Genomic DNA, 27,155 nt, shown 5'->3' with positions numbered 1-27,155 from the left:
GGGGTCAACAATCAGGGAACATAGATTTAAGGTAAGAAGGCTAAGAGGGGAATTGAAGAGAGATTTTTTTCACCCAGAGGGTGGTGGGACTCCGGAACTCACTGCCTGATAGGGTGGTTGAGTCAGAAACTCTCGTAACATTGAAGAAGTATTTAGGTATTCACTTGCATTGCCATTGTCTCCAGGGTTATGGGCCAAGTGCTAGAAAATGGGATTAGCGTAATCAGATCTTTGTTGACCAGTGCAGACACGATGGGCCGAATGGCCTCCTTCTGTGCTGTAAATATCTATGAGTCTATGAGCCTGAGTCCTCAGGAAGTGCTTCCCAGCTCACTCCAGCTTGCCTTTGAGTCAGAAGGTATTATTCGTTTGTTAAAAGGTTCGAGTCCTGCTCTAGAGTATTGACCACAAAATCTAGGTTGACACTGCAGTGCAGTACTGGGGGAGTGCTGCACTGTCGGTGACGCTGCCTTTTGGATGAGGTCACATCTGCCCTCTTAGGTATGTGTAAAATATCCCATAGGTTTATTCCGAAGAAGACAGGGGAGTTCTCCCTGGTGTCTTGGCCAATAGTTCTGCCTCAAGCAACATCATTGAAAATAATCAGGTGCTTCTCACATTGCCGTTGAGGGGAGCTTTCTGTGTGCACATTGGCAGCCACAATTTTAAAAGCAAAATAACAGGGCTACTGGGAAAGATCAAGGGAATAAGGGGAGGCGGTAGCACAGTATGGTATTGGTATTGTCGCTGAAGTAGTATTCCAGAGACCCAGGGTAATGCTCTGGGGCCTGGGTTTGAATTCCACCACAGCAGATGGTGGAATTTGAATTCAATAAAAATATGGAATTACAAGTCTAATAATGACCATGAAATCATTATCGACTGTTGTTCAAAACCCATCTGGTTCACTAATCCCCTTTAGGGATGGAAATCTGCCATCCTTACCCATTCTGGCCTATATCAGACTCCAGACCCTCAGGAATGTGGTTGACTCTTAAATGCCCTCTGCAATGGCCCAGCAAGCTCAATTGTACCAAACCGCTACAAAACCTCAAAAAACTGGATGGACCACCCAGCATCAAGCTAGGCATGAGAAACAACAAGGGCAAACTCAGCCCTGTCAACCCTGCAGAGCTCTCCTTACTAATATCTAGGAGCTGGTGCCAATATTGGGAGAGCTGTCTCACAGACTAGTCCAGCAACAACCTGACATAATCATGCTCACTAAATCATACCTTACAGATAATGTCCCGGACACCCACCATCCCCATCCCTGGATATGTCCTGTCCCACCAGCAGGACAGGCCCAGCATAGGTGGCAGCTGCTGATTACCATGTACCGCCCTCCCTCGGCTGATGAATCAGTGCTCCTCCATGTTGAGCACCACTTGGAGGAAGCACTGAGGGTGGTGAGGGTGCAGAATGTACTTTGGATGGGGGACATCAAAGTCTATCACCAAGAGTGGCTCGGTAGCACCGCTAATGACCGAGCTGGCCGAGTCCTAAAGGACATAGCTGTTAGGCTGGGTCTGCAGCAAGTGGTGAGGGAACCAACAAGAGGGAAAAACATACTTGACCTCATCCTCACCAACCTGCTTGCCAAGGATGCATCTGTCCATGAACAGTATCGGTAGGAGTGACCACCACACAGTTGTTGTGGAGACGAAGTCCCACCTTCACATTGAGGATACCCTCCATCATGATGTGTGGCCCTACCACTGTGCTAAATGGGATAGATTTCGAACAGATCTAGCAACTCAGGACTGGGCATCCATGAGGCACTGTGGGCCATCAGCAGCAGCAGAATTGTACTCGAACCCAATCTGTTACCTCATGGCCCGGCATATCCCCCACTCTACTCCCACTATCAACATCCTAGGGCTTACCATTGACCAGAAACTGAATTGGACTAGCCATATAAATACTGTGGCTACAAGAGCAGTCAGAGGCTAGGAATCCTGCAATGAGTAACTCATCTCTTGACTCCCAAAGCCTGTCCACCATCTACAAGGCACAGGTCAGGAGTGTGATGGAATATTCCCCACTTGCCTGGATGAGTGCAGCTCCCACAACACTCAAGAAGCTTGACACCCTCCAGGACAAAGCAGCCGCTTGATTGGCACCCCATCCACAAACATTCACTCCCTCCACCACCAGCAGTGTGTACCATCTACAAGATGCACTGCAGGAATTCACCAAGGCTCCTTAGACAGCACCTTCCAAACCCACAACTGCTACCATCTAGAAGGACAAGGGCAGCAGATGCATGGGAACACCACCACTGCAAGATCCCCTCCAAGCCACTCACCATCCTGACTTGGAAATATATCGGCCGTTCTTTCACTGTCGCTGGGTTCAAATCCTGGAACTCCCACCCCAACAGCAATGTGGGTGTACCTACACCACATGGACTGCAGTGGTTCAAGAAGGCAGCTCACCCCCATCTTCTCAAGGGCAATTAGGGATGGGCAATAAATGCTGGCCCAGCCAGCGAAGCCCACATCCCATGGATGAATTTTTTAAAAATTGGATAGTTCTAACAAAGAGCATCACAGGCACAATGGACCAAACAGCCTCCTCTTGTGTTGCATTATTCTAGGATTTTTTTGGTTATATTACCGACTACACTTAAAATAAAAAGCTCTTTATTGGCTGTAAAGCACTTTGGGACATCCTGGAATTGTAAAAATACTAAATGCAAGTTCTCCCTTTGTTTCAGTGCCCATGCAATGAGTTGTGCTAAATTTTAGTTCAATGTCACCATTGCAGCAGATGAGGAGATCAGTCAGAAAGGCCTTATCTAACCCCATTCCCGATAGCAATGTCAACTAACGCTGTCCACACAGATCCATCAGATTGTGAGCTGTTATGTGCTGCACTAGACTCAAGGCTGGTGTCTAATGGCAAGGAATAACCAGACGAAGAAAGGTGTGGTGGAACTTTTGTGGCACCGTGGTGGGAGGAGGGAGGGAGGGAGGGAGGCAGGCAGGGGGTTGTATTCCTACCTCTGAGCCAAAAGCTGCAGGTTCAAGTCCCACTCCAGGGATGGCCAGGGAAGGTGAGTTCATAATGCAGCCAAACAGATTGATTTTCAACCTGCAAATCCTTCCAATACGCCTAAGGTAAGAGTTGGAAAGACTCTTTGTCAGCCATGTTTCACGTGGAATGTGCTCCCCACCCCCTCTCCTCCCTCAAGCTATAGCCTCTGGCAACCCGTTCTACAGAAACAGACATGATCACATGCTTCGTCTGCCTCATGCGTCCCTAGATACAGGAAGCTTCGAAGTCTAACGGTGTGGTTGGTGGGGATGGAAGCAGCTGAATTCCAGTGTTGTGCATGCACACTCCTTGCTTGCTTGCTATTCCCCGAGAGTCTGCAGAGGTTGACTGTGACATGGGGGAGGGGGCGCGAGAAAAGAGGCCAGTGATTTTTTTTTTTCCAAAATGAGCCAACATTGGTCACACTAAAAGTGTCTGCTTCCCTTCCCCCCACCCGCTTTTGTCTTCGTAACAGTGTCAGCACTGAGTGGCCTGCTTTATTGAGCTCCGAGTGATTGATTTCTTTAAGTCACGCTGGCCACCCACTCTGCCAGACCTCCTGGTCTCAGCCAACTGAGGTAGGAACATTTGCAAAGTCGATCGCTGAGGTGCAACATGTTTCATCAAAAACTCTTTCAGGGCCTGGCTAGGTCTTTTTCCGTTCCCAATTCGAATCAATGCGTGGCTGGCTCGCCCAGAATCTCTCCCAAGTCTGGTGGTGCCAGGCCTCGGACCCAGACGCGGCCTTTACATGAGGAAGGTGCAAACTAATCCACCACCACCACCACCCTCCCGTGTATACCTAGTTGCCAGCTCTCCAGCACTGGCCTGGGGTCACTGGGAATTGACTGCCGTGCGCAACCCCGGAGAAAAATCATAGGGACGTTAAAAAAAAATTGGGGTTTTTGGGTCATTTTCTTTAAACATTTCTTTTTTTTTAACCAGATATTAAAATATTGAAAATCAGAAAAGAAAGGTTGCTTGGCTGACAGCCAAGGATCATCCAATTAGGTAATGAGTCTTTTTGCTTTCCAGTTGGTGTAGGAAGGCAGTACGTCACAAGGATGGATGTGTTGGCCAACTAATGACTGGAGCATGGAGGCAATTCAGGTGACGAAACCTCCAGGAACACATTTAATCACAGTTGGCAACCCCATCCCCTCACGCCTTCCAACAACAACTTGCATTTATATAGAGCTCTGTAGTAGACCAAAGCACTTCACAGAAGTGTGGCGCAGAGCCAAAGAACGAGACATAAGGACAGGTAACCAGGAGCTTCTTCAAAGAGGGAAGCTTTAAGGAGCATCTTACAGGAGGGAAGAGGGGTAGAGAGGCAGAGAAATTTAGTGCAGGAATTCCAGGGCTAAGAGCCAAGGTGTGGTTGAAGACACAGCCACCCATGCTGGAGTGATGGAAACTGGGGATGTTCAAGAGGCCAGAGTTAGAGGAGTTCAGGAATCTCGGAGGGTTGGAGGGCTGGAGGAGGTTACAAAGGTAGGGAGGGGTGAGGCCATGGAGGGATTTGAATACTACAGCTGACCTTCAGCGTGGTTTTGCTTTGAGATTATGCTGCTTACTGCAAACAGCACATCTCAACCTTAAATATTAAACCTGTTTCTCTCCACAGTTGCCGCCTGACCTGCTGTGTGTTTCTGTTTGCAACCCAATCAGGCTTTATTTCATGCGATTCATCAGGGTCTGTTCTTGCCTCGCTCGATTTCTGATCTGACATTTCTCTCCTAAAGGTGCTGGGTGGGGTAAGGTTCCACGGGTACCGGTGGTGTATTGGTTTTGTCACTGGACTGGTGATCCAGCGACCCAGAGTAATACTCCGGGGACCTGGGTTCAAGTCCCACCACGGCAGATGGTGGAATTTGAATTCAATAAAAAAAAAACTGGAATTAAAAGTCTAATGATGACCATGAACCCATTGTTCACTAATGCGCTTTAGGGAGGGTAATCTGCTATCCTTACCCGGTCTGGCCTACATGTGACTCCAGGCCCACAGCAATGTAGTTGACTCTTAAATGCCCTCTGAGCCACTCAGTGCTCAAGGGCATTTAGCGATGAGCAATAAATGTTGGCCTAGCCAGTGACACCCCCATTCCATGAACGAATAAAAAAAAAATAAGCCACCCTCTGATTGCTCTTTGTGTTTGTATTTAACGTCCAAGGAAAGGAAGGAGAGACTTGCATTTATATAGTGCCTTTCACAACCTTATGGCATTCCAAAGCACTTTACAGCCAATGGAAGCATTTTTCAAGGATAGTTAAACATGGCTACCAATGTACATAACCCAGTGCTGTACAAACATCAATTTCATAATGATCAGATAATCTGGTACTGCAGCCCTGTGAAATTTACTAGAGTGGTTCCAGTTCCGTAGATAGACTGGAGAAGTTGGGACCTTGGAGAAGAACAGGTTGAGTTGAGATTTCGTAGAGGTATCCAAAATCATGAGGAGTCTGGACAGAGTAGACAGGGAGAAACTGTTCTCATTGGTGGAAGGATCGAGAACAAGAGGGCATAAATTTAAAGTGATTGGCAAAAGTAGTGGCGGAGACATGAGGAGAAGCTTTTTCAGGCAGTGGGTGGTTAGGATCTGGAACGCGCTGCCTGAGAGCGTGGTGGAGCCTGGTTCAATCAAGGCATTCAAGAGGGAATTGAATTATTATCTGAAAAGATAGGGTGTGCAGGGTCAAAGGGACGAGGCAGGGAAATAGCACTAGGTGAAATGCTCCTTCACAGAGCTGGTATAGACACGATGGGCCAAATGGCCTCCTGTTTTGGAACAATTCTGTGATTCTGTGATGTAAGCAGTGCAGTTGGAATTTCATGATTCATAGCTAACGTGCAAAGAAATAAAACTGGTCTCGACTGCTTATGTTTTGTCTGGTGCTAAGGGTTTTACTTGAAAATGTTCACAGATCTCTCCTTGGGTTAAATGGCTTTAGCAGGCAAACCCAGCATCTTAAAAACACAAATGGGAGGGAAGGAAAGGAAGAAATTGCATTTATATAGCACCTTTTACAACAACAGGACGTCCCAAAGTGCATTACAACTACGGGACGTTCTGAAGCGTTTTACAACCAATGGGGGAAATGGGAGGGTACCCCTGCAGGTCCAAATCCCATTGGTCACTGATGTCCACTTCCGGTAGGGGTAATTGGATGGGTTTTGGAAACAGGAACACTGGCTGAGCTTTGGTTACTTTTCCCACTGACTCCTTTTTCTTCACCCAAATCCCAAGCTGAGGGCCACTGATTGAAGCCACAGAACATACTCAACCAACTTTGGTCCAAAAGAGAATTTTCCATTGATGTAGTACCCTTCATAACCTCATGACATCCCGAAGCACTTTATGGTCAGTGAAGTAATTTTGAAGAGTAGTCACTGCTGTGAAGGGAAATGTGGCAGCACATTTCCGCACAGCAAGATCCCACACTCAGCAATGTGTTAATGACCAGATAATTTTAGTGATGTTGATTGAGGGATGAGTATTGGTTAGGCCAGCAGGGAGAACTCCCTTGCTCCTCTTCACAATGGCACCATGGGATCTTTACAGGAACCTGAGAGAGTCTCGAGTTAACATCTTTTCCAAAAGCCGGCGCCCCTGCCAGTGCATTGCTCCCCATAGCACTGCACTGGAGCGCTGGCACAGAGTGTCTGCTCAAGTCTCTGGAGCAGGCCTTGAACCGATGACCTCTTTGACCGAATAATCCAATCAGCTAACAAAGTGTCTGTTTGTTTTCTTGTGCCATAAGGATGGGCACGTTGGGTGTCACAGTGATAGAAGTGTGGGTGGGGGTGCGCTGTTGGAATCAGGCAGCTAAGTGCAGACTCCAGGGATACGTCCAAACAGAATTGGTGACTCTGAGAAGGATAGCCAGGTATTGGACTAATAATCATGCCACTATAATTAAATAAGTTCTCACAGGAGAAAATGACTACAAAAGCTGTTGCGAAAGCCTCACTGGTTCATTTACTTTGTTAATAATCTGGCTTACGATGACTGGCATTCATACACAATCAAGTATTGCTGAGTCCGCTACATGGAAATTTATGTCAAACCTTTATAAGTATAGACCTGATTGTTAATTCAATCTTATATTTTAATAAACACAGAAACAAGTTTCGTGCAAGAACCAAGGGAGTCTGCAAACCTTCCCCAATTCATCAGTTAATTGGGAATTAAGCCAGGCCATGGTCCAACTCACAAACGGCGCAGGGCAGCTGCTGTGGGAATTGGGAAGGTGCAACATTGGTGAAACTAGGCGTTTGCTCTTCCAAGGTTGAATTGAAACACATCATTGGGGCAACACATTACCTCGATATGGGCATCACTGGCAAGGCCGGCACTTATCATTCATCCTTAGTTGCCCTTGAACCACCTCTGTTAACCTCTGCAGCCCACGTGCTGTAGGCACACCTACGGTGCTGTTAGAGAGGGCTTTCCGGACTTTGACCCAATGGTCAAACAGAAAAGGGCTGAATGGTCCAAGTTAATTAATTTCCATGGCAACAGCAGAATGCCCAAATCAGCTGAAGGGCCAGAAAGGATCTCAATGATTCACCTGAGGAGACAGACGTCTCTGAAAATGCAGCCTTCTCTCCTTACTAAGCTGAAGTATTACATAGGATTACACAGGACACATGGCACAGAAACAGGCCATTCAGCCCAACCAGTCCATGCTGACATTTATGCTCCACTCGAGTCTCCTCCCATCTTTCCTCATCTAAATCTGTCCCCTTCTCCCTCAAATGTTTGTCTCGTCTCCTCTTAAAACACATCTTTACAATTCACTTCAACCCGTCCCTGTGGTGCCCAGTTCCACATTCTCGCCACTCTCTGGGTAAAGACGTTTCTTCTGAGTTCCCTATTGGATTTCTTGGTGACCGTCTTTTATTGATAGCCTCTAGTTATGGTCTTCTCCACAAGAGGAAACATTCTGTATCCACTCTCTCAAAACCTTTCATAATTTTAAAGATTTCTATTAATTCACCCCCAACTTTTTTTTATTCCCAAGAGAAAAAAGACCCAGCCCATCAGACCTTTCCTGATGTGTGTACATACTCATGTCCAATATCATCCCGGTAAACCTTCTCTGCACCCTCTCTGGTGCCTCTATATCCTTCTTATAATATTAGGATCAGAACTGCACACGGTGCTCTAAGTGTGGCCTAACCAAAGATCAATACAGGTTTAGCTTAGCTTTCCTTGCTTTTTAATTCTGTCCTTCTGGAAGTAAAGGGCGGGAATTTCTGGCCCCGCCCGCATCCGAGATCGTCCGGTCCCACCGCAAGTCGACGGACTTTCGGCTGGGCCACTGAGTCTCCCATGGCTGGTTCCACCAGGACAGGGCTGAAAAATCCAGGCCCGAGCCTCGTGCCTTGTTCGTGGCCTTGTTAGCCTGTGGTGCAATCTTTAGTAATTGATGTATTTGTGCTCCACGATATCTTCGTTCTTCTGCCTCACCCACACTCGCACTTATATCAGCCCAGATGAGACAGGGGCTTGAACCAACAACTACCTGCCTTGGAGGTTATTCAGCTGTCAACAGAGCCCAGTTGACACCTAACAAATTTGGGCGGGGTGGGGGGGTGGTATAAATGAAATTCTGACTGCAGGAGGTGCTGTGCTCTCGACTCCTGCGTCACAATCAATTTATTGCTCCTTCACCCAAGTGAAGTTGGTTCTGAACCGCTCACTGACTGAGGAAAGAAGGAAATACTGAATAGTGTGTAACAAATAATAGATGCCTTGGAGCTGGTTGAAGGCAGTAATTGAATCCTGAGATTCTTCAGAATCACATGAACACGGAGATCAAAGCCCAGACAATTTCATACAGTCACCTGAAACGCTCGATTGAATTACTGCCTTGTAAATAATAGCCAGCTACTTAGCACTTGGCTACTTAATATCTTCTCTTATTTTGCAAGGACTTGGAAATACTGGGGCAGAGTCTGGGATTTTACTAAAGATAGCATTTTTGTCCAGTCTCTTTGTCTTTTAATCATTCACGGGATGTGGGCTTCGCTGGCTGGGCCAGCATTTATTGCTCATCCCCAATTGCCCTTGAGAAGGCGGTGGTGAGCTGCTTTCTTGAACCGCTGCAGTCCATGTGGTGTAGGTACACCCACAGTGCTGTTAGGGAGGGAGTCCCAGGATTTTGACCCAGCAACAGTGAAGGATCAGTGATATATTTCCAAGTCAGGATTGTCAGGAACATATAATAATTCTGATAACGTTATTGGAATTTATTGTAAAATAGTGGTGTCTGTGTCTGCATGTGTCCGTGTGTGTGTGTGTGTGTGAGGCTTAATTGGATTAAAGGCAGCAGGTCTGAAGGCTTTGTTGTAAATATGGTGAATATGGGGGAAGTTTAAAATGTGAGGTGTAAAAGGACATTTGCATTTCTAAATAAACCAGACTAGATTGCTTTCAAAGGAGGAGTGAAATGTGTCACCTAGCCAGGTGAAGTTTAGAAATAGCGTGTTAATTTTTCCCAAAGATTACTGGTTAAACTTTGTACTATTAGAGATTTTTATTATCAGAAAGGTAAAGTCCAAAGACAAAGTGAAACAATGGGAATTTGCATTCAAAGAGGAAAATATATATAAAGGAGTGAAAGCTGTATGTAGGGGAATGCATTTTTAAGGTCTAACAAGTGTAAAAAGCCCTCAGCATCTATGCCTCAAGCTGCTGTCTTCAAAGGACTGATGTTAAGAAAACTCACCTTGAATTCGACTGGTTCAGGGTTTTGTGTATCACCTTGCCTGGGTCTTTTCAAATCTATGTGTCTTACTGTTGCCTTCACGAAAGTGTAACTGGGAGTAAGATTAAGTAGGAAATTTAGAAGGTATTTTAGTAGTAATTTGTAAACATATGTATGTGCTTAAAAATCATTTTTCTTGTTAATAAATGTTTAATCTAGTTTTGTAAAAACCTATAAGACTTGGTGGTCTTATTGCTACTGAGTTCAAGGCACACAATTCAAAATTTATACAAATTGCAAAACAAGATGAGGCAGTTATTTCAAGTTTCCCATTGGGATTTGAACAACTCAGCATTTACCATCAGCTGTGCCATAACAGGATAGTGAATGACTTGGAGGGGAAGTTCCAGGCGGTGGTGTTCCCATTTACCTGCTGCCCTTGTCCTTCTAGATGGCAGTGGCCATGGGTTTGGAAGGTGCTGTCTAAGGAACCTTGGTGAATTCTTGCAGTGCATCTTGTAGATGGTACACACGGCTGCTACTATGTGTGAGGGGTGGAGGGAGTGAATGTTTGTGAATGTGGTGCCAATCAAGCGGGCTGTTTTGTCCTGGACGGTGTCAAACTTCTTGAGTGTTGTGGGAGCTGCATTTATCCAGGCAAGTGGGGAGTATTCCATCATATTCCTGACTTGTAGCTTGTAGGTGATGGACAGGATTTGGGGAGTCAGGAGGTGAGTTACTCATCGCAGGATTCCTACCCTCTGACCTACTCTTATAGCCACAGTATTTATATCGCTAGTCCAGTTCAGTTTCTGGTCAATGGTAACCTCCCGGATGTTGATAGTGGGGGATTCTGTGATGGTAATTCCATTGAATGTCAAGGGTCGATGGTTAGATTCTCTCCTGTTGGAGATGGTCATTGCCTGACACTTGTGTGGCGCAAATGTTGCATGCCAATTGTCAGCCCAAGCCTGGATATTGTCCAGGTCTTGCTGCATTTGAACATGGCCTGCATCAGTAACTGAGGAGTTGCAAATGGTGCTGAACATTGTGCAATCATCAGCAAACATCCCCACTTCTGACCTTATGATTGAAGGAAGGTCATTGATGAAGCAACTGAAGATGGTTGGGCCGAGGACACTACCCTGAGGAACTCCTGCAGTGATGTCCTGGAGCTGAGATGACTGACCTCCAACAACCACAACCATCTTCCTTTGCGGGTATGACTCCAACCAGCGGAGAGATTTCCCCCTGATTCCCATTGACTCCAGTTTTGCTAAGGCTCCTTGATGCCACACTCAGTCAAATGTCAAGGACAGTCACTCTCAGCTCACCTCGGGAGTTCAGCTCTTTTGTCCATGTTTGAACCAAGGCTGTAATGAGGTCAGGAGCTGAGTGGCCCTGGTTGAACCAAACTGGACGTCAGTGAGCAGGTTATTGTTAAGCAAGAGCCATTTGATAGCACTGTTCTTGACCCCTTCCAATACTTTACTGATGATCGAGTGTAGACTGATGGGGCGGTAATTGGCCAGGTTGTATTTGTCCTGCTTTTTGTGTACAAGACATACCTGGGCAATTTTCCACATAACCGGGTAAAGCCTGTGTTGTAGCTGTACTGGAATAGCTTGGCTAGGGGCGTGGCAAGTTCTGGAGCACAAGTCTTCAGTACTATATTGTCAGGCTTCACAGCCTTTGCTGTATCCAATGCCATCAGCTGTTTCTTGATATCATGAGGAGTGAATTGAATTGGCTGAAGACTGGCATCTGTGATGCTGGGAACCTCAGGAGGAGGCTGAGATGGATCATCCACTCGGCACTTCTGGCTGAAGATTTTAGCAAATACTTCAGCCTTATCTTTTGCACTGATGTGCTGGGCTCCTCCATCATTGAGGATGGAGATATTTGTGGAGCCTCCTCCTCCAGTGAGTTCTTTAATTCCCCACCACAACTGGGTGTGGCAGGTCTGCAGAGCTTAGATCTGATCGGCTGGTTGTGGGATCACTTAGCTCTGTCTATCACTTGCTGCTTATGCTGTTTGGAATGCAAGCAGTCCTGAGTTATAGCTTCACCAGGTTGAAACCTCATTTTTAAATATGCCTGGTGCTGCTCCTGGCATGCCCTTCTGCACTCTTCATTGAACCAGGGTTGATCCGCTGGCTTGATGGTAATGGTAGAGTGGGGGATATGCCTGGTCATGAGGTTACCGATTGTATTTGTGTGCGGCCATATGATGGAGGATATCCTCAATGTGTAGACATCGTCACTACAACGACTGTGCAATGGTCACTCCTACCAATGCTGTCATGGACAGATGCAGGTTGGTGGTCAAGTATGTTTTCCCGCTTGTTGGTTCCCTCATCACCTGCCGCAGACCCAGTCTAGCAGCTATGTCCTTTAGGAATCAGCCTGCTCGGCCAGTAGTGGTGCTACCGAGCCACTCTTGGTGATGGACATTGAAGTCCCCCACCCAGAGTACTTTCTGTGCTCTAGCCATCCTCAGTGCTTCCTCCAAGTGATGCTCAATATGGAGGAGCACTGATTCATCAACTGAGGGAGGACGGTATGTGGTAATCAGCAGGAGGTTTCCTTACCACGTTTGACCTGATGCCATGAGACTTCATGGGGGCTGGAGTCAATGTTGAGGAGTCACAGGGCAACTCCCTCCCGACTGTATACCACTGTGCCGGTGTGACAGGACATACCCAGGGACGGTGATGGTGATGTCTGGGGCATTATCTGTGAGGTATGATTCCATGAGTATGACTAGTATGTTGCTTGACTAGTCTGAGACAGCTCTCCCCGGATGTTAGTCAGGAGGACTTTGCAGAGTCAACAGGGCTGAGTGTACTGTTGTCATTTCCGGTGCCTAGATGGATGCTAGGATGCTGTCCGGTTTCATTCCTTTTTATTGAATTTTTAGCAGTTTGATACAACTGGGTGGCTTGCTAGGCAATTTCAGAGGGGCAGTTAAGAGTGAACCACATTACTGTGGATCTGGAGTCACATGTAGGGCTGATCAGGTGAGGACAGCAGATTTCCTTCTCTGAAGGAACTCAGTGAACCAGCTGGGTTTTTACAACAATCAACAATGGTTTCAGGGTCATCATTGAACTTTTAATTTTAGATTTTCATTGAATTCAAATTCCACCATCTGCTGTGACAGGCTTCAAACCCAACGTTACTGGATTACTAGTCCAGTGACAATACCACAATCATATCACCTCCCCTATCTTCCTATCTCTTTAGTTGAATGGATTCAGATAAGCTCTTTCCTCTATTATGAAAATCACAAAGAAGTGTGGCAAAATCTAAAATTAAAGCTAAGCCTTATAGGGGGCTAACCAGGAAGTATTCATTCACATGGAGGGTAGCAGACATTTGGGATTCTCTCCCCCAAAAAAGTTGCGGATTCTGGGGGCAGGGACTGGGACAAGGAGTGATGGGTGTTGGTGAGGGGGAATTGGAGCCTTCAAGACTGGGAAAATGTGAATTTGTCCACTTTGGCAGGACGATAGAAAAGCAACATATTATTTAAATGGAGAGAGATTGCAAAACTTTAGGTACAGAGGGATCTGAGTGTCCTGTTCCATGAATCACAAAAAAGTTAGATTGTAGGTAAAGCAAGTGATTAGGAAGGCAAATGGAGTGTTGTTGTTTATTGCAAGGGGAATTGAGCATAAAAGTAGGGAAATACAGCTGTACAGGGCCTCAGTGAGACCACACCTGGAGTATTGTGTACAGTTTTAGTGTCCTTACTTAAAAAAAGAATATAACTGTAGAAGAAGCAATTCAGGGAAGGTTCACACGACTGATTCCTGGGATGAAGGGTTTATCTGATGAGGAAAGGTTAAGCAGGTTGGGCCTATATTCATGGAGTTTAGAAGAATGAGAGGTGATCTTATTGAAACTTATAAGATCCTGGGAGGCTTTGACAGTGCGGATGCTGAGAGGATGTTTTCCCTTCTGGGGGAACCTAGAACTAGGGGAACAGTTTAAAAATAAAGGGTCACCTGTTTAAGATGGAGATGAGGATGAATTTCTTCTCTCTGAGGGTTATTGGTCTTTGGAATTCTCTTCCTCAGAGAGCAGTGGAGGCTGGGTCATTAAATATACTCAAGGCTGAGTTAGATGGATTTTTGATCAATAAGGGATTCAAGGGTTATGGGGAACAGACAGGAAAGTGGAGTTGAGGCCACAATCGGATCAGCCATGATCTTACCAAATGATGGCACAGGCTCGAGGGGCCGAATGGCCTACTCCAGTTCCCAATTCTTTTGGTCTTGTGCAATTTTCCCAGTGGGGCCAGTGGGTGATTGTCCCAGTGGGGCCAGTGGGTGATTTTTCCAGTGGGGCACTGGGTGATTTTCCCAGTGGATGATTTTCCCAGCGGGCCGGTGGGTGATTTTCCCAGTGGGGCCAGTGGGTGATTTTCCCAGTGGGGACAGTGGGTGATTGTCCCAGTGGGGCCAGTGGGTGATGTTCCCAGTGGGGCCAGTGGGTGATTGTCCCAGTGGGGCCAGTGGGTGATTTTCCCAGTGGATGATTTTCCCAGAGGGCCAGTGGGTGATTTTCCCAATGGGGCAGGGAGGGTGATCATTCCAGTGGCTCCCTCATTTTTAAAGAAATTTTTAAAAAGAATATACAATGATTATTCACACTTCAAAAACTATGTCATGGGCTACAGAAACTGCAGCGTGAACTGGGTGTTGACAGGAAGAGGTGAATGAAGCGACAACAAAAACAGAATTACCTGGAAAAACTCAGCAGGTCTGGCAGCATCGGCGGAGAAGAAAAGAGTTGACGTTTCAAGTCCTCATGACCCTTCAGCAGAACTATTTGTTTTTATATTTATGAATGAAGCGATGTTGCCTGCTCAGCAACCAGTTCCATTTTAAAAGTACAAGGAGAGCAGTAAAGGAAGCCTGCCCTGTTTGACACCAACGCACCAGCTGTGAGCGTGTCCTTCATATTCCGAGTCTTCGCAAATCCACCTCTAACCATATATCGACAATCTCTGCGTGTGATTGGCTCTGGCTTCTTTTTCTCTGCTACAAGTGTCTAACCGCGATTGGACTCTTTGCTTAATATCCCTATGATTTTCCCCCAAGGTTTCGCTCACAGCAGAGCCCCAGTTATTAATCTTCAATTCCTGGAGTCTCTGGCCCATTGGAAAACTTTGCAGTAATACCGCTGAATCAGTTCCAGTTATTAGCACAGCAAGAAGCAGGATTACAGGCAGCAAAAGCTCCAGGGACAGTCATGGTCTATCTCGATTGTATACACAGAATGCATAGGATTGTGTTCATGTCTGTGTATATTTGAACAAACACACACACATATGCTTGGGTGACCAGCTCCCCAGGAACTTAATCTCCTGGATGTTGCTGAGCACAAAACCCACAGGAGAAATCATGAGACATTTCAAATTTTGTTTCAACTCTTTTGCTTATTACTTATAAAAATATTGACGATGTGGTGGTGGTGGGGGTGGGGTGGGGGGAGGGGGGTGGGATGCGTGTGTGCGGTGGGGAAGGGGTAAAGGCTGCTTGACAGGGTGGGATGGTTAAAGGCCAGTGGGTGGCATAATGAAACCTCCCAAGCATATGTCCAGCCAGAATGAGCGGCTGGAGCCTCAGTTTTTACAACGTTCTGCTGTGTTAGTGTGCAGGCTGTGGTTTGATGGCTTTTCACTACCTTTTTTGACTTTACCACCTTTAAAACAAAATTTTGGGGGCAATGTCATTAATTATTGCTGAAGAAAAGAGACATGCCGGAGCTTTACGTCGTGCACTCATCAGGACACTCGCAAGAATACCTACATAAGGGGGAAAACAACAAGTTATACTGTATATGAAGAGAGCGCCGATTGGTTGGCAAGTGGTGTTGCCACAGAGAATGCACCACTGATGAAGGCTGACAGTTAACTGCCAAGCATTGTTTGAAATTTAAACCAGGCAAATTGGCCCTGATTTGTCAAGGCATGGCCCTGAGGAATGAACCAGCAAATGGCTGTCACTTAATTTTGTTTAGCTGAAACAGGCACAATGTGTGTACATGTTCATTTCGTCTGCAACGAACAGGGCCCTGTGTATTTATATATGTAGCCTTCAGAACGTAAAGAGAGATTTTTTCCCGCCTGTGGAACATACCTTATTAATGTGGAATCGGAAGGCCTACAGCCTAGAACAAAAAAAACCTTCACAATTATAGAGGAAGAAAGACAGACAGAGGCATTACATCCTGCATCCCAAGGGACTAATTAAATTCTAACCGGTTTAACTCAGCACCATTCCCTCATAAACAATTAAAAACTGACTAACTTCGTCCTGTACCATTCTCTTGCTTAGAAGCACTGGAGAAGGTGCAAAAAAAGATTTACAGGGATGGTACCAGAACTGAGCGGTTGTACCTATCAGGGAAGATTGAAGAGGGTGGGGCTCCTTTCTCTAGAGAAGAGGAAAGGTCATGAGGGCAGACATAGAGAAAACGTTTCCTGGGAGACAAAAAATAAGGGTCATAAATATATAAGACAATCACTTCTGAAGCCAATAATGAATTCAGGGGAACAAGTAAAGCTGGAAAACCTCAGAGAGGAACAGAATTAACATTTCAGGTCAGTGACCTTCCATCAGAGATGGGAAAAGATTGGGAGCAGACTATTTGACCCCCACTGGTTGATGTCAGCTCTTGTGTTCCACATACAACTTCTCCTGCTCTTCCTCATTTAACCCCATCAGCATATCGTTCTATTCCTTTATCCTCACATGTTTATCCAGCTTCCCCTGAAATGAAGCTCTGTTCCCCTCAGTTGCTCCTTACGATATCGAGGGCGGGATTTTCCGCTCCCACCTGCAGCTGGGATCGTCCGGTCCCGCAGAAAGTCAATGGACTTTAGGCTGGGCAGCCGAGTCCATAAGACATAGGAGCAGAAATTAGGCCATTCGGTCCATCCAGTCTGCTCTGCCATTCAATCATGGCTGATAAGTTTCTCAACCCCATTCTCCCGCCTTCTCCTGCACTGGGTCCCACCACAACGGGGCCAGAAAATCTCAGCCCAAGTCTCACATTCTCACCACTCTCTGGGTAAAGACGTTTCTCCGGGAATTCATCGACACAAAAACAATATACTGCGGATGCTTGGAAATGTGCAATGAGCTGGGAAAAACTCAGCCAGCCTGGCTGCATCTGTGGAGAGAAACGCCGTTAGCGTTTCAGGTCGATGCCCTTTTGTCAGAGTTTTGATGAAAGGTCACATTAACTCTGTCTTTCTCTCTCCACAGGTGCTGTCTTGACCTGCTGAGAGTTTCCAACATTTTCTGCTTTTAATTCATTCCGGTTGTTTTGATTTGGAGGTGGAAGCCGTTTACTGATTTACGCCAGGAATTTGCAATCAGTGGATCCCCAAGCTCTTTGTGTTACTGGGCTGGTCAAACCAAAGGGACCTTAAACAGCCACAGAGGTCAGAGTGTCAGGCGATCTTACCTGAATAAGAGAGACATTATCCAGAGTGAGGCGAAAGAGGTAGTTTCTGTAAAAGGACAGACACATATAAACATGCTAATATTAAAAATCAAACAAGATCTCAATGATTACCTGTCACTACAGCTTTCCATGAATTCAACCTGAAAAACTCCACAACTAATAGAGATAAACCTGCTTCACATTTCTGGGAAAATCCAAAAGCATGCAAGAGGATGATTAAAATGCAAATTCCTAGGTGCATGTTACATGGAGAAAGATTTGGCACAGACTAAGCAGGACATATCCTTGGCATTACAGAGACAGAGGGAGGGAGCAAGAGAGAGGATAGAATGGACAGATGAAGAAATGCAAGAAAATAGCAAGAAAGCAAAGGGAAAGGGAAGAGAGAGTGCTAAGCAAAAGAAAGAGAGAGAGATAAGGCGAAAGTAGAATGAACAGAAACAAATGCGTAAAAAGGAGCTGAGAGAGAAAGAGAGGAGAGGGGAAAAAAGCAGGAAAAGGAGGAAGGAGAAATGGAAGAGAGAAAAGAAGGTGATTGAAAGATGAGGGGGAAAAAGAGAAGAGAGAAAGAGAACCAAGAATAAAAGCAAGGAGAGAAAAATGAGAACAGGAATTAAAGAGATGGAAGTGAAAGGAGAAAAACAGAGTTAGATAGAAAGAGAGCATCAGAGACAGAGATGGAGAGCATGGGAGAACGAGGGAGAGAGAAAGAGAGAACAAGGGGGAGAAAAAGAGAAAACAAAGAGGGAGAAGGGAGGAAGGAGCTAAAGAAAAGGGAGATCAAAAGGGTAAACTAACTTGTCAGAAAATGGGGACAGACATGTTAAAACTGCATCAGGTAAACTAGGCCATCTGACAGTCAGTCCCTCAGGAATTTCACACTTTGTGCACAGCTGTAGAAAAACAGAATGATCAGAAAACGAGAGACAGCATCTGACTGATAGTCAATCTGATTAGATTGACATGCAATTGGCCGCTTACTGCCTTAGAGCAAAAATGTCATGTTATTTTAATCATGGTTCTTAATGAAAGGGAAACTGATCAGGGAAAGTGTGTTTTTCATTTAAATGCCTCCCTCCATTTTGTCTAATTTTTAAAAACTCAACATCTTTCTCATACGGACAGAAACATGTACAGAAGTGGGGTTGGGCGATCTACAATCACTGCATTCTTGATGTCCATTTCCTTACAGTGGTTTACGGGGAGTTGATGGGCAAGACAGGAACTTTAGAAAATCTTGCTGGCTCATATTCAATATATATCAAAGTTTGAAAGACTTTCTGGTCTTAAATGTTTGAGGGAAACTCTGTGGCCATTCGGAAACCTCGACTGAACGCTCGGAATTCCCTTTCTACTGATTGGTTCAAAATATAGTTGGTAGGTAGTCGAACAAATTTTTTTCTATTGCGGAACATGGCCCAGACCTTCCTGTCGCTTGCCACCCTGCTCTCATGCCCACATGTCCGTCCTTGGCCTGCTACATTGTTCCAGTGAAGCTCAACGCAAACTGGAGGAACAGCACCTCATTTTCCGACTAGGCACTTTACAGCCTTCCGGACTCAACACTGAATTCAACAACTTCAGATCATGAACTCTCTCCTCCACCCTCACCCCCCTTTTTCAATCTAGTTTTTATTTATTTTTTCAAATTGTATTTATTTATTCTTATCCATTCTTTTATCCTTACCCCTCCCCACAGGGCCATCTGTCACTTGTTTCTGTGTTGTGCTTTCACAAAACGCTGATCCTCGTTCTGTTCTTTACACATTCTGCTAGCTTACCTTTATGCCACGATCAGCCCCTCCTTTAGTCTTTAACACTACCATTAACACTCCATTTGTCTTATGTCCATGACATCTTTGTCAATCTCTCCTGAGCTCCCACCTATCCCTGACCTTCTGTTTGCTCCACCCCTTATTAAACAGCATAAGATCCACCACATTGCTACTTCTCCTTAGCTCTAAAGAAGGGTCAGACGGATTCAAAATGTTAACTCTGTTTCCCTCTCCACAGATGCTGCCAGACCTGCTGAGTTTTTTCCAGGGTTTTCTGTTTTCATTTCAGGTTCCCAGCATCTGCAGTATTTTGCTTTTATCCTTTCTATATCGGTTTGTCACTGGAATCTCATCACTGTTTTCCTTCACATTGTGGACAATCGGCATTCCAAACAGATCACTATATGGTACTTGAAAGGTGATCATCATATCTTCGTCTACATTTCCACTGGGGTAGTGCACACAATTCTGGTCTCCATGTTGTTAAAGAGAATAGAGGCACTGGAGAAGGTGCAACAAGGATTTACAAGGCTGAGACTGTAACTGAAAGGCTTCGGGAAAGATTGACCTGGTCTTTATGAAATGGTTCGATAGGGTAGATGTAGAGAAGATGTTTCCATTTGTGGAGGAGTCCAGAATTAGGGACCATAACGATAGGTTAGTCACCAATGAATCGAATAGGAAATTCAGGAGAAAATTCAGGGAGTGGTTAGAATGTGGGACTTGCTACCACAAGGATCTACTGAGGTGAATAGCACAGATATATTTAAGAGAAAGCTGACGACATGAGAGACACAGAAATAGAAGCTGATAGGGTTGAATGAAGAAGGGCGGGAAGAGGTTCCTAAGGGACATAAACACATGAGGAGGGGAGATGATGGTGTCACTGGACTAATAATCTATTGGCTCAGGCCAATGTTCTGGGGATATGGGTTCAAATCCCAGCATAGCAGTAGGTGGAATCTGAATTCAATTTTAATCTGGAATTGAAAACTAGTTTTAGTCACGGTGACCATGACAACTATCACCAACTGTCGTAAAAACACATCCGGTTCACTAATATCCTTTAGGGAAGGAAATCTGCCTTCCTTATCACCCGGTCTGGTCACCGGACTCACAGCAATGTGGCTGACTCTTAACTGCCCTCTGCATTAGCCTAGCCAGCCACCCAATTCAAGGGCCTTTAGAGATGGGCAACAAACGCTGGCCTTGCCAACAACGCCCCACGAAAGAATAAATAATAAAAACATACAAATGAAACATCGACATGGACTTAAAACGAAAGCAGAAAAGGCTGGAAATACTCAGCAGGTCAGGAAGCAACTGCGGAGAGCGAGACGGAGTTAATGGGCAGGATTTTTACCATGCGGGGTGGGCACAGCGGGTAGAAACCGACCGTCACCCGCGATCGGGCCCAATTAAAGGGCAGCCAGCGTGAATCGAGTGCTGAAAGGCTCAGCACTGCCTGGGTTGGGGGGGTGGGGGTTGGGGTTGGGGTGGGGGGTGGGGGGTGGGGTGGGGGGGGTGGTGGTGGGGTGGGGGGCGATGGGGGGGTGGTGGTGGTGGTGGGTGGTGAAGTCAGCGCATGAGCACCGTCCGCCCTCAATGAAAGCTCCCTGAAGGTATAGAGCCGCCACGGGGGCTTTTGACACGAATGGAAGGAAGAGGAAAAAAACACGTGCCCCCTCGTGTGACTCTGTCACCAGGAGCAGGGACAGATTAAAAATGAGTTTTAAAAGTTTATATATATATATTTTTTTTTTAGTCAATGGCTGAAGCCTCATCCCTCCCGTGGATGAGGTTTTGCAAAAAAGGCAAAGGCCGCTTGGCCTATTTGCCCAGCCACCAACCGTAAGGTTGGGCAGGCAGCGAAAAATTCAGCTCTATTCATTGATTAAGGGCCTTATTAGGCCTCTTCACTGTCGGCGGGCGCGCTGCCACCTCTCGCCCGCTCGAGTGCGCGATGATGTTGGGACGCTCGCCACCCACCCCCCCCCCACACCCCCCCACCCCGCCAGCGCCACGGGGCACTATTTTTGTCCCGTTCGCCCGCCCGGCCGGCAAGGGAGAAATTCTGCCCGACGTTTCGGGCCGACGACCCTTCCTCAGGACTGAGGGAAGACAGAAATGTAATAGGTTTTGAACAAGTGAAAAGGTGGAGCGGGGAGGAAGAAGAATAGGGAAGATCTGTGAAAGGCAGGAGAGGTTCAACGATAAACGGTTTCTTGGCACAAAAACCAAAGGTAACGAACGGGTAAAATAAAAAATAAACAAAAGGTGTGCCCGGATGAGGCGGCGGGGGGGTGGAATTTTACGCAGGTGGAATATTAGCGTCCCGCCAAAGTCAATGGGCTTTTGAATGGCTCACTGCATTTCATGGCCCTGCACCCCCATGTGAAGGGGCGGTAAAATTCCACCCAATGTGTGAACGGCTGGACAGCAGTCGTCTGAATGCAAAGTAAAGGGATTAAGAAAGATACGAGAAAAAAACTGAACCAGCAAAATAAAGAGAGAAACAGAATGCGGCCGGAGACTATGATCTAAAATTGTTGAACTCAAAGCTGAGCCCCAAGGTTGTGGAGTGCCCAAGTCGAAAGGTGAGGGTGCTGTTCCTCGTGTTTACGTTGAGCTTCACTGTAGCAGGCCAAGGAGAGAGAGGTCAGAGTGGGTGCAAACGGCCTGTGTCTGTGCTGCACATTCTATGCCCTGTCTTGTCAGGAGTAGCTCCAGGTGGCTCCAAATTGTTCCCGAGCGAGTCCGTGTCATTCGGGAAGGCTTCACCTGATTGCAATGGGATTGTAAAGTTAGGCCATTTGGCGAGCTAATGAGGAGCCAAGCATTCCTAGGGTAACACACAGGAGTAGAGGGTGCTGCATCTCCTTAAACAAATCGGCAGAATTATCAATGCTCCTCGGGTAAGTGGTGATCCTTCTTTAAAAAAAAAAATTAAACCCAGGTGTAGGAAGAAGCAGGATATCTGAAATTTGAAAAGATCGGGAGAGAAAGCAAGGGGGGACAGTAGCATGATGATGTCGATGGCAGGTTCTTCACAGGCAAAGATCGTGGGCAACAGTCACATAGCGGTTATGTTACTGAGCTAATAAACCCGATATTCGACTAATGACCTGGAGACGTGGGTTCATAATGTCACCACAAGAGCAAGTGAATTTAAATGCAGTTAATTAAATAAATCTGGAATAGTATTAGTAATGGTGACCATGAAACTGCCAGTTTGTCTTAAACAACTGGTTAGGACAATGCTAGAGGGACCTAGAAGAAAGCAAATTTCAACAAATCAATCACAATAGACATTGTTTTACTTTACCTGGCTCCAATGATCAGCTGATTCCTGTTGAGATCAATTGCCAACTGGGAGTAATCATACACTCCTGGGTAGCTAAAATTCAACACCCAGGGCCTCAAATCTGTGGAGAGAGAGAGAGAAAAGAGAAAAGCAGGAATGTTATCGAAGTAAAACCTGAACAACAATAAAAACTTGCATCTATATAGCACCTTTGAAGTCAGGAGTGTTATCAAACAAGTTTTGACCACATTGGGAGCTATTAGGTCAGCAGACTAAAGGCTTGGTCAATGTGGTAGATTTTAAGGGGTGTCTTAAAGAGGCAGTGAGGGGTAGAGAGGTGGGGAGGTTTAGGGAGGAATATGCAGAGTTTGCCAGCTGAAGGCACGGTCGCCAATGGTGGAGAGATTAAAATTGGAGACACGCAAGAGGTCAGGATTGGAGAAGCATTGATAACCCAGAGAGTTGTAGGGCTGGAGGAGCTCACAGAAATGGGAAGGTGCGAGACCAATGGGTAGTTAGCCATTGGCCTACTGCACATGCCAAATCTGACAAATGGTTTAACACCACAGTAATGTCATAAGGCAAATTCTGTCACCACTGAAACTCTTATTTTGTTTGTGTAAGTGTGAAACAAGAGGAGAAGAGATGTGCAGAATTATATTTTGTTCAACTTTAAAGGGTCCTCTTTGTACTGGCATATCTGCTTTGGAAGTCATGAGTAAGGTGGGACATGCCACCCATGCCTAATTGAGTACAAAACCAATAATGCTCAAGAATCTCGACCCCATGTGGGACAAAGCAGCTGCAGCTTCCTCATCTAGCGCCCTAACCCTCCACCCCCTCCATCACTCGTACACCATCTCTGCAATGTGTGTGCAAGATGCACTGCAGCAAATTTCCATGGTTTCTTCAACAGCCTCTTCCAAACCTGCAACCGCTGCCACCTAGAAGGACAAGGGCAGCAGATACATGGGAACACCACCGCCTGCAAGTTCCCCTCCAATCCACTCACCATCCTGACTAGGCACTAAATCATCGTTTCTCCACTGTCGCTGGGTCAAAATCCTGGAACTCCCTCCCTAACAGCACAGTGGTTGTGCCTACACCATATGGACTGCAGCGGTTCAAGAAGGCAGCTCACCCCCACCTTCTCCAGGGTAATTAGGGATGGGCAATAAATGCTGGCCTAGCCAGCGATGCCCACACACACTGCGTGTTTACATATCTTCTGCAGGGCTCACCAATGTTGATAGCAGAAGTGCAAAATTTTATTTGTTCCCACCTAACCCTCCCCCCCCCCCACCCTAGTGCAAAGGTACTGAGCCCAAATGGTTCCAATGGGAGAGTTAGCAGTAGCATGGGAACAATAGTTTCCCTCATTGTTGAAACAACCATGAGGTGTAAGGGTCACATGGTTTGGGTAGACAGCGGTGTAGTGGCAATGTCACCAGATTAGTACTTCCAACAGGCCCAGGTTACACCACTGGGATAAGGGTTCAAATCTCACCATTGCAGCTGCTGGAATTTAAATCCAATTAATAAACGGAAAGCTTGTATCAGTTAGGGTGAACATGAAACTACCATTGTTATCTTTAAAAAAAAATCTGGTTCACTAGTGTCCTTTAGGGAAGGAAATCTGCCGTTCTTACCTGGTCTGGCCTACATGTGACTCCAGACCCACAGCGATGTGGCTGACTCCTAACTGCCCCCTGAAATGGCCTAGCGAGACCACTCAGTTCAGTGGTAATTAGGGATGGGCAACAAATTCTGGCTTCGCCAACGACTCCCGCATCCCATGAAAGAGTATTTTTAAAAAAAAGGTCTCTTCATGCAACCCTTGCTGAAAATTCTCGTCAGGAGTGACAGGGTAGATGCTGAGAGGCTATTTCCCTGAACTGGAAAGTTCAGAACGAGGGGTCACAGTCTCAGGATAAGAGACCCAGCCATTTAGGACTGAGATGAGGAGAAACGTCTTTGCTCAGAGGACCATGAGTCTTTGGAATTCTCTACCCTGGTGGGCTGTGGGTGCCCAGTCGTTGAGGAGACTCAAGACAGGGATCGATAGATTTTTGGACTCTGAGGGAGTCAAGGGATATGGGGAATCAGGCAGCAAAATGGAGTTGAGGCAGAAGATCAGCCATGATATTGCTAAAAGGCAGAGCGGGCTCAGGAGGTCGTGTGGCCTACTCCTGCTCCTATTTCTTATGTTCCATTGTCAGCCGAATGATTAAATCTTGTCCCTCCTATCTAATAGACCTTCTTACAACATTACAACTGGGATATTGGGCCAGTTTAATGGAGAGTAACAAATATAGCCATTCCTCATTGTTGAAGGCTGAGCTGTGGATCAGCATGAGACATTGTGCATTATTTCTCATCCTGTTAGCACATCTCCTTTATATACAAACTAAATCTAACCCACATTCACATTTTATCCTCATTACAATGCAGTGCCTGTAACCCACTGTCATTTACAGACTCCATTACCATATTTTCATGCAACACTTTTCTCTTTTATTAACTCAATTATTAATTCATGCTGATTTAATTGAGGTATTTAATTAGAGGGTCGGCAGAGTGAAACTATTTCCTGTGGTGAGGGAACCCAGAACAAGGGAGCATAATCTCAAAATTAAAGGCAGTTCTTCAGGAATGAAGCACTTTTTCCCACAAAGAGCCGTGGAAGTCTGGAACTCCGTGTGCCCAAAGCACTCGCAATGCTGGATGTCAGTTGAAACTTTTGGGACTAAGATGGACAAATTTTTGTTGGTTCAGAGCCTATGCAACAAAGGTGGATAAATTGACTTGAGGTCCAAATCAGCCACAATCTAATTAAATGGGAGAACAAGCTACTCTTGTTCCTGAGGGAGCCTGCATTTATATAGCACCTCACCACATCCTCACGCACTACCCAACCTGCTATTAAATGGCAGGCTGTGAACGGTTTGTGGTCCACTAATTGACTTATCTCCACCTTTGCTGGTATTTAATTAACGCTGGTGTAGCGACATCTAATTCTCAAATGTACCAGCCTCTTTGGAAAGCAAGTCTCTCATTTAAGAATGTTCAGGAGAAACTTCACTACAGTTTTGATCCACTTATCCCCAGTTGCATTGTAGTTTTTCTTTATTCATTTCTGGGATGTGGGTGTCGCTGGCTGGGCCAGCATTTATTGTCCCATCCCTAATGGCCCTTGAGAAGGTGGTGGAGAGCTGCCTTCTTGAACCGCAGCAGTCCATGTGGTGTAGGTACACCCACAGTGCTGTTAGGGAGGGAGTTCCAGGATTTTGACCCAGCGACAGTGAGGAAGGGTGATATAGTTCAAAGTGTGGCTTGAAGGGGGAGCTTGCAAATGGTGGTGTTCCCATGGGTCTGCTGCCCTTGTCGTTCTAGGTGGTAGTGCTCGAGGCTTTGGAAGGTGCTGTCGAAGGAGCCTTGGCGAGTTTCTGCAATGCATCTTGTGGATGGTACACACACTGTTGTTGCTTCTGCGCACCGAACACTAGATGCCCTGAGGTGGAGGGCAACCAGCTGTTTGTACAACCGAGCAGGCAGTGGTGACTGGAGCCGCTTGTGAGTTGGCCTCTCCGACGGACGGCAGTGACTGGGTTGGAGTCTCCTTCTGATGATGCAGCAGCTTTCACGGTCCTTTCGAGGGGCGCAGGCTTAGAGATGAACACGATAAAGATCTCTAAAATAATGAAAAGGACTGGATAGCATTCCTCTTGATCGATTATTCCACTTTGACAGATGGGGGAAGGTCACGAGACACGAGTTTAAACTCTGTAAGAGGACCGGATGTCGACAGTTCTCCCAGCGAGTAGCGTCTCTGCAATAAGTTGCTGGCTGATCTCTGGCTCCTGATTCTCTGCACTGCCTTCAGGAAGGTGCTGGAGTGGTTTCTATCTGGGGCAGTGATCACATTGTAAAGAAGGTAACATGGCTTTATAGATCACACATGGTCCTTGTGATCCCCTGGGCTGGTTTCCATTACCTGTGGGGGCTGGAGAGGAGTTTTCCAGAGTATATTTTTCCCTATTACCCAGGCCGTTTCCTCTGTTTTTCTTTTGCCTCAGGAGACTGCATTGGATGAGGGCATGTGTGTGCGTGTGTGCGCGCATGCCTGAGATTGTGTGAAAGTATGTGTATATGTGTAAGAAATTGTATGTGTGAATGTGTGTGTGTGTGCCTCATTGTGTGTGAATGCGTGTGCGTGAATGTGTGTGTCTGGGTGTGTGTGAAAGCATGTGTCTGAGTGTGTGTCTGAGTGTGTATGACAGAGAGTGTGTGTGTGAGAGAATATGTGCGTGTGTGTGAACGTGTGAATGTGTGTGTGTCTGTGTGTGTGAATATGTGTACGTGTGTGTGTGTGTGTGTGTGTGAATATGTGTGTGCGTGTGTGAAAGCATGTGTCTGAGTGTGTGTCTGAGTGTGTATGACAGAGAGTGTGTGTGTGTGAATGTATATATATGTGTGTGTGTGTCAGTACATGTGTGTATATGTGTGTGTGAGTGTTTGTGAGTGGCATGTGTGTGTATGTGTGTGAGAGAGTGCATGAGTGTGTGAGTGGGTGTGTGTGATGTGTGTAATGTTTGTGTGTGTGCAATGTGTGTGTGTGTGTGTGTGTGTGTGTGTGGCTGTCTGTGTGTCTACGTGTGTGTGCATGTGTGTGGGGCAGTGTAAGTATGTGTGTGTGTGGGGCTGTGTAAATAAGTGTGTGTGTGTGTGTATACGTGCATGTATGTGCGCGCGCAAGTCGCTCTGTGTGTGTGTGTGTATGTGTGTGGCTGTGTGTGAGTTGGTGTGTGCAGTGTATATGTGAGTCAGAGTGTGTGTGT

The 27,155-nt window shown here is 46.2% G+C and overlaps 1 protein-coding gene across 2 annotated transcripts in view; it reads right to left on the bottom strand.

Moving 5' to 3' along the window:
- The window catches only part of sema5ba (sema domain, seven thrombospondin repeats (type 1 and type 1-like), transmembrane domain (TM) and short cytoplasmic domain, (semaphorin) 5Ba), a 389,619-nt gene that overhangs the window by 148,020 nt on the left and 214,444 nt on the right, over window positions 1–27,155 (bottom strand). For both annotated transcript variants that reach the window (XM_041201518.1, XM_041201519.1), the window contains 2 exons: window positions 22,339–22,438; window positions 17,239–17,284 (listed from right to left, as the gene is read on the bottom strand). In XM_041201518.1, coding sequence (XP_041057452.1) covers window positions 17,239–17,284; window positions 22,339–22,438 — 146 coding nt within the window. The remainder of the gene's footprint in view (window positions 1–17,238; window positions 17,285–22,338; window positions 22,439–27,155) is intronic.

This window comes from Carcharodon carcharias, chromosome 12 (genome assembly GCF_017639515.1).
Source record: "Carcharodon carcharias isolate sCarCar2 chromosome 12, sCarCar2.pri, whole genome shotgun sequence".
Lineage (NCBI taxonomy): Eukaryota > Metazoa > Chordata > Chondrichthyes > Lamniformes > Lamnidae > Carcharodon > Carcharodon carcharias.
The sequence above is the reverse complement of the archived record's forward strand: the minus strand, read 5'-3'. Positions and strand labels throughout refer to the sequence as shown.